The sequence below is a fragment of the Phocoena sinus genome, chromosome 1 (assembly GCF_008692025.1).
Source record: "Phocoena sinus isolate mPhoSin1 chromosome 1, mPhoSin1.pri, whole genome shotgun sequence".
NCBI classification, from domain to species: domain Eukaryota; kingdom Metazoa; phylum Chordata; class Mammalia; order Artiodactyla; family Phocoenidae; genus Phocoena; species Phocoena sinus.
In genome coordinates, this window is record NC_045763.1 from 33019890 (window position 1) to 33032658 (window position 12769).

At 41.9% G+C, this 12769-nt stretch overlaps 1 protein-coding gene across 5 annotated transcripts; it reads left to right on the forward strand.

Annotated features, from left to right (window-relative positions):
- Positions 1–5248: 5248 nt before the first annotated feature.
- On the forward strand, positions 5249–12244 carry EXO5 (exonuclease 5). 5 transcript variants are annotated; one of them, XM_032631991.1, is made up of 3 exons: positions 5249–5420; positions 5966–6296; positions 10745–12244. In XM_032631991.1, exon 3 carries the CDS (start codon positions 10754–10756, stop codon positions 11864–11866), a length of 1113 nt encoding a protein of 370 aa, XP_032487882.1. In that variant the 5' UTR covers positions 5249–5420; positions 5966–6296; positions 10745–10753; the 3' UTR covers positions 11867–12244. The 5 variants fall into 5 exon arrangements, with proteins under 5 accessions (XP_032487882.1, XP_032487893.1, XP_032487897.1 ...); XM_032632002.1 differs by lacking the exon at positions 5249–5420 and having other exon boundaries at positions 5994–6135; positions 6240–6296; positions 10729–12244; XM_032632006.1 differs by lacking the exon at positions 5249–5420 and having other exon boundaries at positions 5994–6135; positions 6240–6296.
- The last annotated feature ends 525 nt before the right edge of the window (positions 12245–12769 follow it).

Consider the following 12769-nt stretch of genomic DNA (forward strand, 5'->3'; position numbering starts at 1 on the left):
AGACAGAAACGAGGTAGGACACGACTTTCTAATTAATAAACATTAATTAATGAAGAGAGCATTAATTAATTAGTTGACATTGCTTATTATGTGTGAAAGCTGACTGCCAAGGTCAGGACCACAGTAATTTTGTATATGTTCATTTTTCATTCTGGTAAAGTTTTAGTGATTCTGTGAAATGTTGATGGATTTCCCCTCATCTTCATCCCCACAGCCACTACTCAGTTATAAACCAAAACCTGGCACTTAAGATCCTTCATTACATCTAGTTGTACCTTACAGCTTCCTCTTCCATTTACTTATCTCCTTCCCCTATGGGCTCTGACTACACTCAAATATATTAGTTGAGAATCTTTAAGTTACACGTAACAGAAATCAACTGAGGTTAGTTAAGTCTCAAAGAGAGGTGTTAATAGAGGGATATTGGGGTATCTCATGGAATTCAGGGCAGCGATACATTATAACAGTGGACTGAGGCCAGGATCTGAAATGCTTTGGAAAACCCAGGCAGTTTTCTCTCCATCTCCGACCTCTGCTTCCTGTGTTTTCTTCATTCTGGCTTTTCTTTTTTGTTTTCAACACCTCATTGCAAATCACGGTTACCATCAGCTTTAGATTTTACATATATTCGGTTTCCATCACTCAGAGAAAAACTGTCTTCTCTTTCTCACTTCTTATCTCAAAATCATGGGGAAGCTCTCTTACTGGCCCAGCTAGGTCAGGTGCCCACCACTAAACAAGTCAACTGTAGGCAGAGATCTCAGCTTCTGTGGGAACCATGTGGATGATGTGGTGGTGAATGGGGCCGGGGAAGGAGGGGGGGAGGTGCTGGAGGGGCAGGAGAGCAGAAGAAAGGGTTACTGTTCATAGCATTCCATATCCTACTCACTCTTCAATGCTGGCTCATCAGATCAGAACTTTAGAACTGGAAAGGATCTAGGAACTCACCTAATTGAAACTTCTCTCTTTATAGATGAAGAAATGGAGACTCCCCTTCTTTAATTACTCACATCTTTTCACCTAAGTCATATTTTTGAGCATTTTTTCCTCTAAGTTTGTTAGCCTGGCTTTCCAAACACTTGCCCTTAATGGATGAACATAGCTGCTTTTTGCCATTGTAAGACTTTTACTTCTCAGATCTATTGCCCCAAGGAAGTCTTTCATAAATTATGCTTCAGAGCCTACCCACTGGCTTTGCCTTTTATCAGTGCTTATTCATTCATTCGATTTATCCCGCAGGAACTTCTCCTTCTGTTGGTTATGTGAATGTTCTTCCCCAGAACTGTGTCCTTAGGCATAATTCTCTTCTCAAGCTAGACATTTTGTCTGATCTTGTTAACATCCGAACGCCTCTTACATCTACATCTATATCTTACAAATCTCTCCTGAGTTCCAGGAGAAAACATTATGTTCAATATCCCACTGGATATCTCCACTTGGGTAACTCATAGTCACCTCAAAGTGTGTCCAAAACTCAACTCAATTTTTTCAATAAAATCTGTATTCCTTAATCCAGGAAGTGGTATCACCACTCATCCAATTCTCCAGTTTAAACTTCTCCCTCTCATCCATCACCTTTCCCAATCAGTCACCAGGTCCTATACATTCTGTTCAGGATCTCTTCAGTTTATATCCTCTGCTCTATTCCCATTGTCAGTACTTTAATCAGGCTCTTAGCATTTCCTAACTGCTTAAATAGATTCCTAAATATTTTTATATATCTAATCTGGACTCATCTCTGTCGTCCCCACTGCTGCTAGAGTGGTCACACTAAAACATATAACTAATCAAATTATTGCTTGAAATCCCTCAATGGTTTCTTATAACTTGAAGCTAAATGTCAGATTCCTTAATAGAATACTTGGTATAGAGCACTGCCTATTTTTCTAGTAGTGGCTCCCAAATTTCCCCCCAAGCATACCTCTCTCCAGCCATAAACATATTATGGTCCTCCAAGTATTCCATGCTATTTCATGGTTTCTGGTGATCAACTACGCTATTTTTTCCTCCTTCTGCCTAGCTTCTTTGTTAGCTCCTACTCATCCTCCCAGATTTAGTTTGTGTCACATCTTCAGGAAATACTACACAAAATCTATGAAGTTTTGGATGAACAATTGAAGTCTTGGCTGAATTTAATAAATATCTAGGCCTTATCCTACAGGATTTTTGACTAGAGAGTGATAGCAAGGGATTTTAATTTTATAAAATTACTCTGGAATCACTATGGAGGACCATGGCTCAACATGAAGCAATAGCCAGGGCTATTCAACTTCAATTTGCTTCACACTGTTGCTTGCTACACTTCCTTCTTTTCTTACCCTTGCTACCATGGGTTTGCACCTAAAAAAAAAAATCATTGAATCCTTGCCTCAGGCTCTGTTTTCTTGAAGACTGTGGTTAAGACAAGCACACAGCCCCAGTTTGAGTAATCAGGGCCAATTGGACAATTTCTGGACTTATCTTTGAGGTATTAGGGAATGGACTTCCTATTTTTCCACTGGACACAAATCTGGAAGACTGTGGCCCTGGAAGCTACTGGCAGTGGAAGAGGAGAAAGACTGCCTATAAATGCAAAAACACAGAGGAAATAGATCCAAGAAATGGAGAGAGAAAACTCAGTTCTGGTCTCACTGTTTGACATCTGGATCAAGCCTCACCTGAAGCTAGAGCTCCTGGGTTTTCAAACTGAAAAATGAATAAACCCTAATTGATTCAAGAGTTCAAATGTCCTACATCTGAGGCTGCCTCTTTTAGGAGAAGCATAGCCCAGTCTTACATCCTTAACTCATTCCCAGCTCCCCCAACTTCCTAGCTTAGGGCTACCTTTTCTGGCTTTCTCCAACTAAGCAATGCCCTTTTCAATTACCAGAAACTGGTGTTTGGCTAAAGAGAGGCTGACCTTAATACTGGGAAGAGAAGATTCCCAAATACAGAATATTGTCAGTGGGTTTCTCTTAAGCATATAAAAATTATGTCAATAATTGTACTAGCACCTGTAAGGAACACAAACTTGAGCAGGATAAATTCCCTGCCCTTAGGTCTGATGCTCAAGAGCAGCACTGTCCAAGAGAAATATAATGTGAGCCACAACATGAATGCGAACCACATAATTAATTTAAAAATGTCTACCAGCCACATTAATGCAATAAAAAGCAGTAAGTAAAATTAATTTTTAAAATATATTCCATTTGATACAATATATCCAAATATTACTATCTCAACATGTAATCAATATAAAAGTTATTAGTGAGTTAACTTTTTTTTTTTTTACTAAATCTTCAAAATACAATATTTTATAGTTACAGCAGATGTCATTTTGGACTAGCCACATTTCAAATGCTTAAGAGCCACACGTACCTAGTGGCTACTGTGTTGGACAGTGAAGCTCTCAAGAGCATTCATATAGATAAACACTTTTATCATATAAACACTTCAATGGAAGACTGTAATCAGTGTGATTTAGAGGTACAAATTCTACCCTCTGAAAGAGTAAGTAAAGTAAGATGGAAAGAGGAAAACAGACAATTTGTGTCTAACAGTATTTCCCACATTACAGATATCCCTGGAGGTGGAGGAACTAAATCAAAGGCTTTTGTATACAGATGGACCTTAAATGCCCCGACTTCTTATGATAGCCTTTTGGGGAAAGGGTAACATTTTCTGAAATTTGAGAATGAAAGCTTTGGGGAACATCGTCCTGCTATCTTGGAAATTTCTTTTCCCCACAGCATGATCATTTCTGAATCGCTTCTGCTTCACTCCACCAATCAGCATTGCCCCCTCAAACTCCGTTTGAAGATAACAGGTCCATGTGTGAGAGGGTTGAGGAGAGGCTTTTGTGCATTGGGAATTGCGTCCTGGTGAAGGAAAGTTATACTTGGGAGGAGGTAGAAACCTCCAGCCTCAATACAGCAATGCCCACCCATATTTCACTTGATGGGTAAGATTCCCCTCAACTTTCATATTTCCAAGAACAAGGACGTTTTCCTACACAACCACAAAATCATTTTCACACTCAGGATATTGATAATTGATTGATACTATTATCTAATATATGTCGCATTTAAATTCCCCCAACTGACCCAAAATCTCCTTTGTAATTTTCTTTTTTATTTAATTTTTTTTTTTTTTTGGCCGTGCTGTGCTGCTTGCGGAATCTTTGTTCCCTGACCAGCGATTGAACCCAGGCGAGGGCAGTGAAAGCACTGGACCACCAGGGAACTCCCAACATTTTTGTATTTTTTAAAAAGAAATCGGGGGATTCCCTGGCAGTCCGGTAGTTAGGACTCGCTTTCACTGCTGGTGCTGGGGTTCAATCCCTAGTGTGGGAACTAAGATCCGCAAGCTGCGGGACCCAAAAATAAGTAAGTAAATAGATAAATAAATAGATTTTAAAAAATCTTTCCCTATTCTGAAGTCCAAAATGTATTTAGGTTTTTAATCCTCCTGGAATTGATATTTGTGATGAAGTGAGACAAGGGGTCTCATTTTATATATTTTTTTCATAAGGATACCCTATTGTCTCAGAACCTTCATTGAAAAGGTCATCTCTTTTTCTCCATTGCTATGCGATGCCACCTTTGTCACAAATCGTTTCCAAATATGTGATGACTGTTAAAAAAAAAAAAAAGCGATGATTGTCATAAAAGTCAGACAAGTGGTTTTCTCAGGAAGGAGGCATGAGAGTGTATTTGGGAATGGCACGACACTATTTTTGCTCTACATGATATGTCTGTTCAATAATTATTATACTCACCTTTCTATTTCAGAATATAATTGTGTTATATTTCCCAATAAAAGGGTTATTTAAAAAGCAAACAAATAGAAAAAAGAAATACATTGATGAGACGAGCGTCAGCATCTTCGAAAAGTGAGTTCGTGGCTGTTCTCTCAGCTGGGAAAGTTGGTGCGAGGTGCAAAGAAAGGCGTACAAGGTGGCAAAGCGCAGACGCAGCGCTAACGGGCAGAGGCCAAGTGCACCGCGGAAAGGGACATGCCCTAGACCTTTCCCCTACACTGGCTTGGCAGTAGCCGGGAGCCGCCAGGGTGGGAGCTTCTTGGTCAGGTGACGGCGCAGTTCCGTCCCGAATGAACCCACACGCACAGCCAGCGACCCACAAGGACGACCTCCGAAGAGGCGGAACAGCATCAGGACCCTCCTCCACCCCGCAGCTAGCATGATTCGCGTCTGAGCCGCAGACGCGCGAAGACTAAGCGGCGCAGCTGAGGCCTCCGGGAGGGGGCGGACCTTGGGCAGCCGCTGGGCATTCTGGGCCTGGTGTCCAGGAGGCTTTTGTGCGAAGCGCGAAACCAGAGGTCCTCTGCCTGTCTTGCACTTGCGTGTCCGGGGAAAGGGTCCGGGAACCGTTCCGAGGCCGCGGCGGAGCCGGTGGAGTCCGGGGTTCCGAGGCATATCCCAGGTTAGGGGAAGGCCGGCGAATGCCGGTGGCGGGCTGAGGGGCTGCGTTTTGGAACGCAGGGGATCTGTCTCCGCGGGTGCCGCGTCCCCCCAACCCCCTTTCTGGGTGGGAACGGCTCCGGGGCAGCGGCTTATCGCGTCTGCTCCTGTGGGTTCAGGACCTTTCGAACTTGGAAGACCCTGCTGTCGGCTGGGACCCCTTCCCAAGTCCAGCAATCCTTTGCTCGCTCCTCCAGTACACTGTAGGGAGGTGCTCAGTAAACTTTAGGACATGCATGGAATTCCCGGGGAGACAGTGGTTTTGGGGCCGGTGGGAAGGTCTCCGCTGAAGGCTTTCTTGGAGCCCACAAGGCCGGGCTGCACCGAGCAAGTCAGGATGTTGAGCGTGAAGGCAGAGGCAGTTCCGCAGCAGGAACCCATCAGAGGGGAAAAACATCTGATCTGAGGTCTCTGCCCGAGCTTCTGGGCCGAAGTTGGGGCTGGAAGAGGAAACTGCTCTCGGAGCTCCTGGGGGACCTTCGTTATTGCTGACCCTTTTACTTGCAGGGAGCGGGGATTGGATCAAGTAACGGCATCCAGGGTATGGGCAAAACGAACAAGTCACGGAGAATTTGCCTTCGGAGCCAGGCAAGCTTTACGTAGGATCTGGGGTGAGCAACAGTCTGTGCAGTGTGAATCAGAAAGGAGGAAACGCCGCAATGTGAGGGACTGGTCAGGTGAGAAAGGACCAAAAGTCTCTGTTCTAGCAAGGCCCAGAGTTGCTAATCTGGATTCTTCGACTGCAGACCTGGTCTTTCAGAGCTCTTTCCTCCTCCCCCAGCCTTGTCATTTCAGCATTTTACCTTTCCTGTGAGGAGGAAGATCAGCCAAGTCCCAGGTGAGTAGAAGTTTCTCCTCTCCTGAAATTTAATTTGTCAGAGGGAATAGGTGTACTATCTCATCTCTCCCTTGAGATGAAGAAGGAGATCCACATTTGTTGAGTGCCAATGTGTGTACTTTGCCATCACTCAGTTGTTTGGGTAGCTGAGTATGGTTGGAAGGAGTACTCTAATTTTAAAGATGTCAGTAGCCTCAGGAAAACTGCAAACTTGCCCAAGAATACTCATAAGGCAAGTAGCATACTAAATACTATTGACCTACTCAGGTTCAGAATCCAGATCTCTAGGACCCCCAGACTCTTGGCAACATGCTGGTGTTTCCCAAATATCTCATTTACTTACCACCTATTTCTACCATACCTATGTACAACATGTATTGTTAGTCTCATATTTTTAATTTTTTACTTACATTTATTTAAAAATCAAACTTGTGCTTAGAAACACTACATATGAAATTATGCCTTTGAAGCACACTCTAAGCTTTATATTTATTCTAAGATGTTGATCCATGTACCATGTAAAATCATCTCCTGTCAAAAAGATACAAACTGAATTTGGGGACAAAGTGCACACTGCCATCATGCCCTTGCCTGGATTTTTTTCTGCATAGGAAAGTCCAGGCAACACATTGAGTCTAAATTGTCCATCCCCAGTGTATTGTTTTTTCCTTTTAGGTAAATAATTCCACAAAGAATGCTCTCCTTTTGTGTCTTCTTCTTTTTTTTTTTAAATTTAAGTTTATTTATTTATTTATTTTTGGCTGTGTTTGGTCTTGTTGCTGCGCGCAGGCTTTAATTGCGGTGAGCGGGTCTACTCTTCGCTGCGGTGTGTGGGCTTCTCATTGCAGTGGCTTCTCTTGTTGCAGAGCACAGGCTCTAGGTGCGCAGGCTTCAGTAGATGCAGCCTGTGAGCTCAGTAGTTGTGGCTGGCGGGCTCTAGAGCGCAGGCTCAGTAGTTATGGCGCACGGGCTTAGTTGCTCTGCGGCCTGTGGGATCTTCCTGGACCAGGGCTCGAACCCGTGTCCCTTGCATTGGCAGGGGGATTCTTCATCACTGCGCCACCAGGGAAGTCCCTTGTGTCTTCTTTACAAACATTTCACTTACCTGTTAAGAGCTACCCTGTTTTGAATGTCGTATGTAAAACAAGTAGGAAGTCCATGCATTTCAGGAGCTTACGCTCTCTTTGGAGAGTTAATAGGTACATAAGAAATAATTGAAACCAGTACTGTCCAATAGAACTTTGTGTGACAGGGAAGTGTTCTATATCTGTGCCTTATAATGTGGTACCCACCAACCACATGTAGCTACTGAGCACTTGAAATGTGTCTAATTTTATTTAATTTTAATTAAATTTAAATAGCTGCATGTGACTGGTGGCTACATATTGGATAGCCCAGGACTGGATATTTGAAGTAAACTATTTTCAAGGTCAGTTGATTTGGATTTAGTGCCCTCCCCTGCAGCGGGGTGGGGGTAGGGGGCAACCCGAAGTATACGTGTTAATTGCCATTTAACTTTTGTTTCTTGGTAGAGGGTAAAGATTCTCTCCCAGTTTCAGGGACTTCATAGTCCAAATAGCATTACTCATTTTGTATAAATATATTTATTTATTTTTGGCTGTCTTGGGTCTTCGTTGCTGCACACGGGCTTTCTCTAGTGTGGCGAGCGGGGGCTACTCTTTGTTTTGGTGCACGGGCTTCTCATTGCAGTGGCTTCTCTTGTTGCAGAGCACGGGCTCTAGATGCGCGGGCTTCAGTAGTTGTGGTGCGTGGGCTCAGTAGTTGTGGCTTGCGGGCTCTAGAGAGCAGGCTCAGTAGTTGTGGCCTACGGGCTTAGTTGCTCCACAGCATGTGGGATCTTCCCGGACCAGGGCTCGAACCCGTGTCCCCTGAATTGGCAGGCGGATTCTTAACCACTGTGCCACCAGGGAAGTCCAACATTACTAATTTTCAAACTATCATTATCTAAGGCACATTTATAGTTTAAGACACTTGTGTAAACGTGCAGCTTCTGTGTTTTATTACTGTTGAAATATCCTATAAAGCAATAACTTTATAGGATATACCCAGAAGTCTTAGCACTATATTACTTTGGTTCATTGCAAATAACTTGTTTTCCAGCTATCTGTGTTTTCCTTCATTAGGGACATTTAGACTATTTTAAAATTAGTTAAGTACAATGATAACTAATACTAATACCATTTTCAAGGTATCAGTTGTTAAGTTTTTAACATGGGAGTTGGTACATACTGCTCTTTCATTGCTCCTTAGAGTAGCAAGGAGGAAGCTTCGCTCACAGTTTTTACCTCAATCAGCTTACATTCTGTGTCAAGTTATTTTCTTGTCACCCAAAGTCAAAATACTAGTGGGCTGCTCATACCTTGTTTTGTTTTTTGGGGGTTTTTTGTATGCAGGGTTAGATATGTGAAGTAAGAAGGAAGGCTTAAAAAGAGTATCTTCACAAGATAATTTGCCTAGTTTCTTTTTTTCTTCATATTTTAATTTTATTGGAGTATAGTTTTTTTATTTTACATTTATTTATTTGGTTGCGCTAGGTCTTAGTTGCAGCAGGTGGGCTCCTTAGTTGTGGCTCACCCGCTCCTTAGTTGTGGCATACAAACTCTTAGTTGCAGCATGCATATGGGATCTAGTTTCCTGACCAGAGATTGAACCCGGGTCCCCTACATTGGGAGCATGGAGTCTTAACCACTGCACCATCAGGGAAGTCCCTTTATTGGAGTATAGCTGATTTACAATGTTATGTTAGTTTCAGTTGCACGGTAAAGTAATTCATATACATATACATATATTCATTCTTTTTTCGATTCTTTTTTCATATAGGTTATCACAGAATATTGGGTAGAGTTCCCTGTGCTATACAGTAGGTCCTTGTTGGTTATCTAAATATCTTATATATAGTAGTGTACATGTGCTCACCCCAAGCTCCTGATTTATCCCTCCCCCCTACTAGTTTCTTTTTTTCTGACCAGGGATTGAACCTGGCCCATGGTAGTGAAAGCCCGGAGTCCTAACCGCTTGGCCACCAGGGAACTTCCCTAGTTTCTTAAGATTAAAAATACTTGAGAGACAAAACAATCAAACATAATGTATGGTCTTTGTTTCCTGGTTTAACAAAAAGCTATCCAAATGTTTTTTAGGGCAGCTGAGGAAATTTGAATATGGACTGGAGTATTAGGGAATTATTAATTTTGGTAGATATGATAATATTGTAGTTAATGTAGGAGGCTTCTTTGGAAATGTATGTGAAGCATTTGTATTTGAAGCATGATGATTTCTGTAATTTATTTTAAAATAGGCTAAAAAAAAACACCTGAAAGAAGCAAACACAGCAACATGTCAACAGTTATTTATGTAGATTGTGTTCATTGTTCTATTCTGTCTCCTGTGCTTGTGAAATTGTTTGCTGTAAAAAGGGAGAGTATTTGTCCCTCAGTAGAGTACTGAGATATTGGGTGTGAAGCACTTGGCTCAGTGTCTAGCACGCAATAACTGTGCAAATATTCACTATTATTTATAGCAAAATACAGTAATATTTTAAGAGTTTTCACTTACATATTTTCCATCATAAGCTAATTTCTTGTGGAGGGAGAAAATAAACTTAGTGGGAAACACCAATGTCTATAGTGTTAGGAGGAATTTACACAGTCAGTAAAGGTAAAGTAAAACCCACCAAGAGCTTTTTCTTCTTGTCATTTTCTTAATATATCTCAAACACAAAAAACAACTGATTTCCACATGTTGCTGTGAATATCCTCTCTCATTACTTCATGCTATTACTTCATGAGTAGATCTATTTCTATTTATCTGTAGTTAGTCTTTGAATTTCGCCACACTACGTTTCTGAGAACTACATTTAAAAGCAGTCATTGTAGAGCTGATTTTTCTCAAGGAACAGTTTGTTATTGAGATTTATTTTCCTAGTCAAGGACTTTGTATCAAAAGAATTGTAGAAGTGGTCCATGGTAAACTGGCAAACATTGCTCCAACATTTACAGTGATCTACATTCACTTAAAAAATGAAATAATGTCCCAAGTCAGTAGAATTTTGAAGGAAAAAAGGCAAACCTCAAATTTCCTTTTAAAAGAAGAAACTGAGGACAAAGTAGGTGATTTGCTTAAAGTCACATATGGTATGTTAGTACCAGATTCAGTAATAAAACTTAAGTTTTATATTGCCCTTAAAAATTTTTGCCAAGTATTCATATATGGACGATACAATGAGTCTTATTGTTGTAAATTGTACCTGTAGTACAACTCTATAGCATTACTAATTGGTCATAAATAAATAAGCATCTTTAAAGACTGTATATAAATAATTAGTCGTGATCCTTTTTTACCTCATTGGAATTTGAAAGTGCTTTTGAGAAATTTTTCATTTGGGTAATGCATTTCTTTAACATGATATGCACGGCCTTTGCCCAATCCAGAGCTGTGCCATGGCAGAGACAAGGGAAGAGGAGACGGTGTCAGCAGAGGCCTCAGGGTTCTCAGACTTGAGTGACTCAGAGTTTCTGGACCTGGAGGATACACAAGAGTCAAGTACTTCACATAACAAGCCTGGCCCTTCTTCTGAACTCCCTGGGAAGGATGGCAAGCTCATAAGCTTACCAAAGTGGAAAAGAGGATTGGATGTCTTGTCACCTATGGAACAATTCCATCTTAAATATTTGTATGTCACTGACCTGTCTGCTCAGAACTGGTGTGAACAGCAAATGGTATATGGGAAGGAGCTTCCTGGTTTCTTGACACCTGAGAAGTCATCTGTTTTGGACACTGGTGCCAGCATCCACCTAGCTAGAGAACTAGAAGTTCATGATCTTGTGACTGTCCCCATCACCTCTAAAGAAGATGCTTGGGCAATTAAGTTTCTGAACATATTATCAATGATTCCTACCCTGCAGTCAGAAGGGCGCATCAGAGAGTTTCCAGTGTTTGGAGAAGTGGAGGGTGTGCTCCTTGTTGGAGTGCTTGATGAGCTGCACTATACAGCCAGGGGGGAACTGGAACTGGCTGAACTCAAGACACGCAGGCACCCTGTGCTCCCTCCAGACGCTCAGAGAAAAAAAGACTGTTTTCAGGTCAGCCTGTACAAATATATCTTTGATGCCATGGTACAAGGGAAAGTGACCACTGCTAGCCTAATCCACCACACAAAATTGTGTCCAGAAAAGCCATTGGGACCTTCAGTGCTGAGACATGCCCGGCAGGGAGGCTTCTCTGTGAAGTCCTTGGGTGACCTCATGGAGCTGGTCTTCCTGTCTCTAACACTGTCTGACCTCCCAGTTATTGATATGCTGAAGATTGAGTATATCCACCAAGAGACTGCCACTGTGCTGGGTACAGAGATAGTGGCCTTTGAAGAGACGGAGGTGAGAAACAAAGTGCAGCACTATATGGCCTACTGGATGGGACACCGAGAGCCTCAAGGTGTTGATGTGGAGGAGGCTTGGAAATGCCGGACATGCACCTATGCAGATATCTGTGAGTGGAGGAAGAGCGGTGGGTTGCCCAACTCCGTGCTAGAGCCGCAAGCCGAAAAAGCCAAATGAACGGAAGATAGACTTTCAGGAACTTTGATCTTTCCTGCTCCTAATGTACTCAGCAGAGTGACAGAGGACCAGTCTCTGAGCTTGACTTCCATGGAGAGTGTTCTTATTTTGGTTCTTTTCATATTTCCTCAGCCTCTTACCACGCAAATCCAGGACCAAGGCTCAGGGGGTGAGTGGGAGAGATCTGGGATTATACTGTCCCTGGAGCTTTGCCGTAGATTGCCAAGAAGACAGATGCTTATCATGGCTGGAGCAAGGTATCCTTCAGCAATCATTGCTTTCCTAAGAAGATTCTTCAGTTTCTTTTAAGTCTCTTCCCTATTTTTTCTCAATCAGGGTTTCTACATTTTATATAATGAAATAAAATGAAACACTGTCCAGGTTGGTTGAACTGGATTTTTTCATAATCTCAACCCTTCAAAGAGGACCACCAGAATAGTTGTGTGTGCATGTTATTCCAATCCTTTAAGTACGTACATAAACATATTTCTGAAGTAGTGGAATGAGCAGAGCAGGAATTTAAAAGAAACCTAATACATATGCTCAAAGAAATAAGGAAAAATGAAGCAGGAACAGGAAGTCATAAAAAATGAAAATAGTAAATATGATATTAATATTTACAAAAGAATGAATATGTGAGTGGAAGCTTGTGTTATCTTCAACCCCACAGGTACCCATCATCATCTCCTACTCTAAGACCAGAGCATAAGTGATGCCCTGGAATTAGACAGACCTGGACTCTATTCTTTACTAGCTTGGGACCTTGGGAAAGTTTCTAAGCCTTTTCTGAGCCTCAGTTTTCCAATATGAAAAATGGAGTGATGGTAATTATACTCACCTCATAGAGTTATTATGAGGATTAAATGAGATGATGCATGCAAAGAGCTTAGGACAGTACTCAGC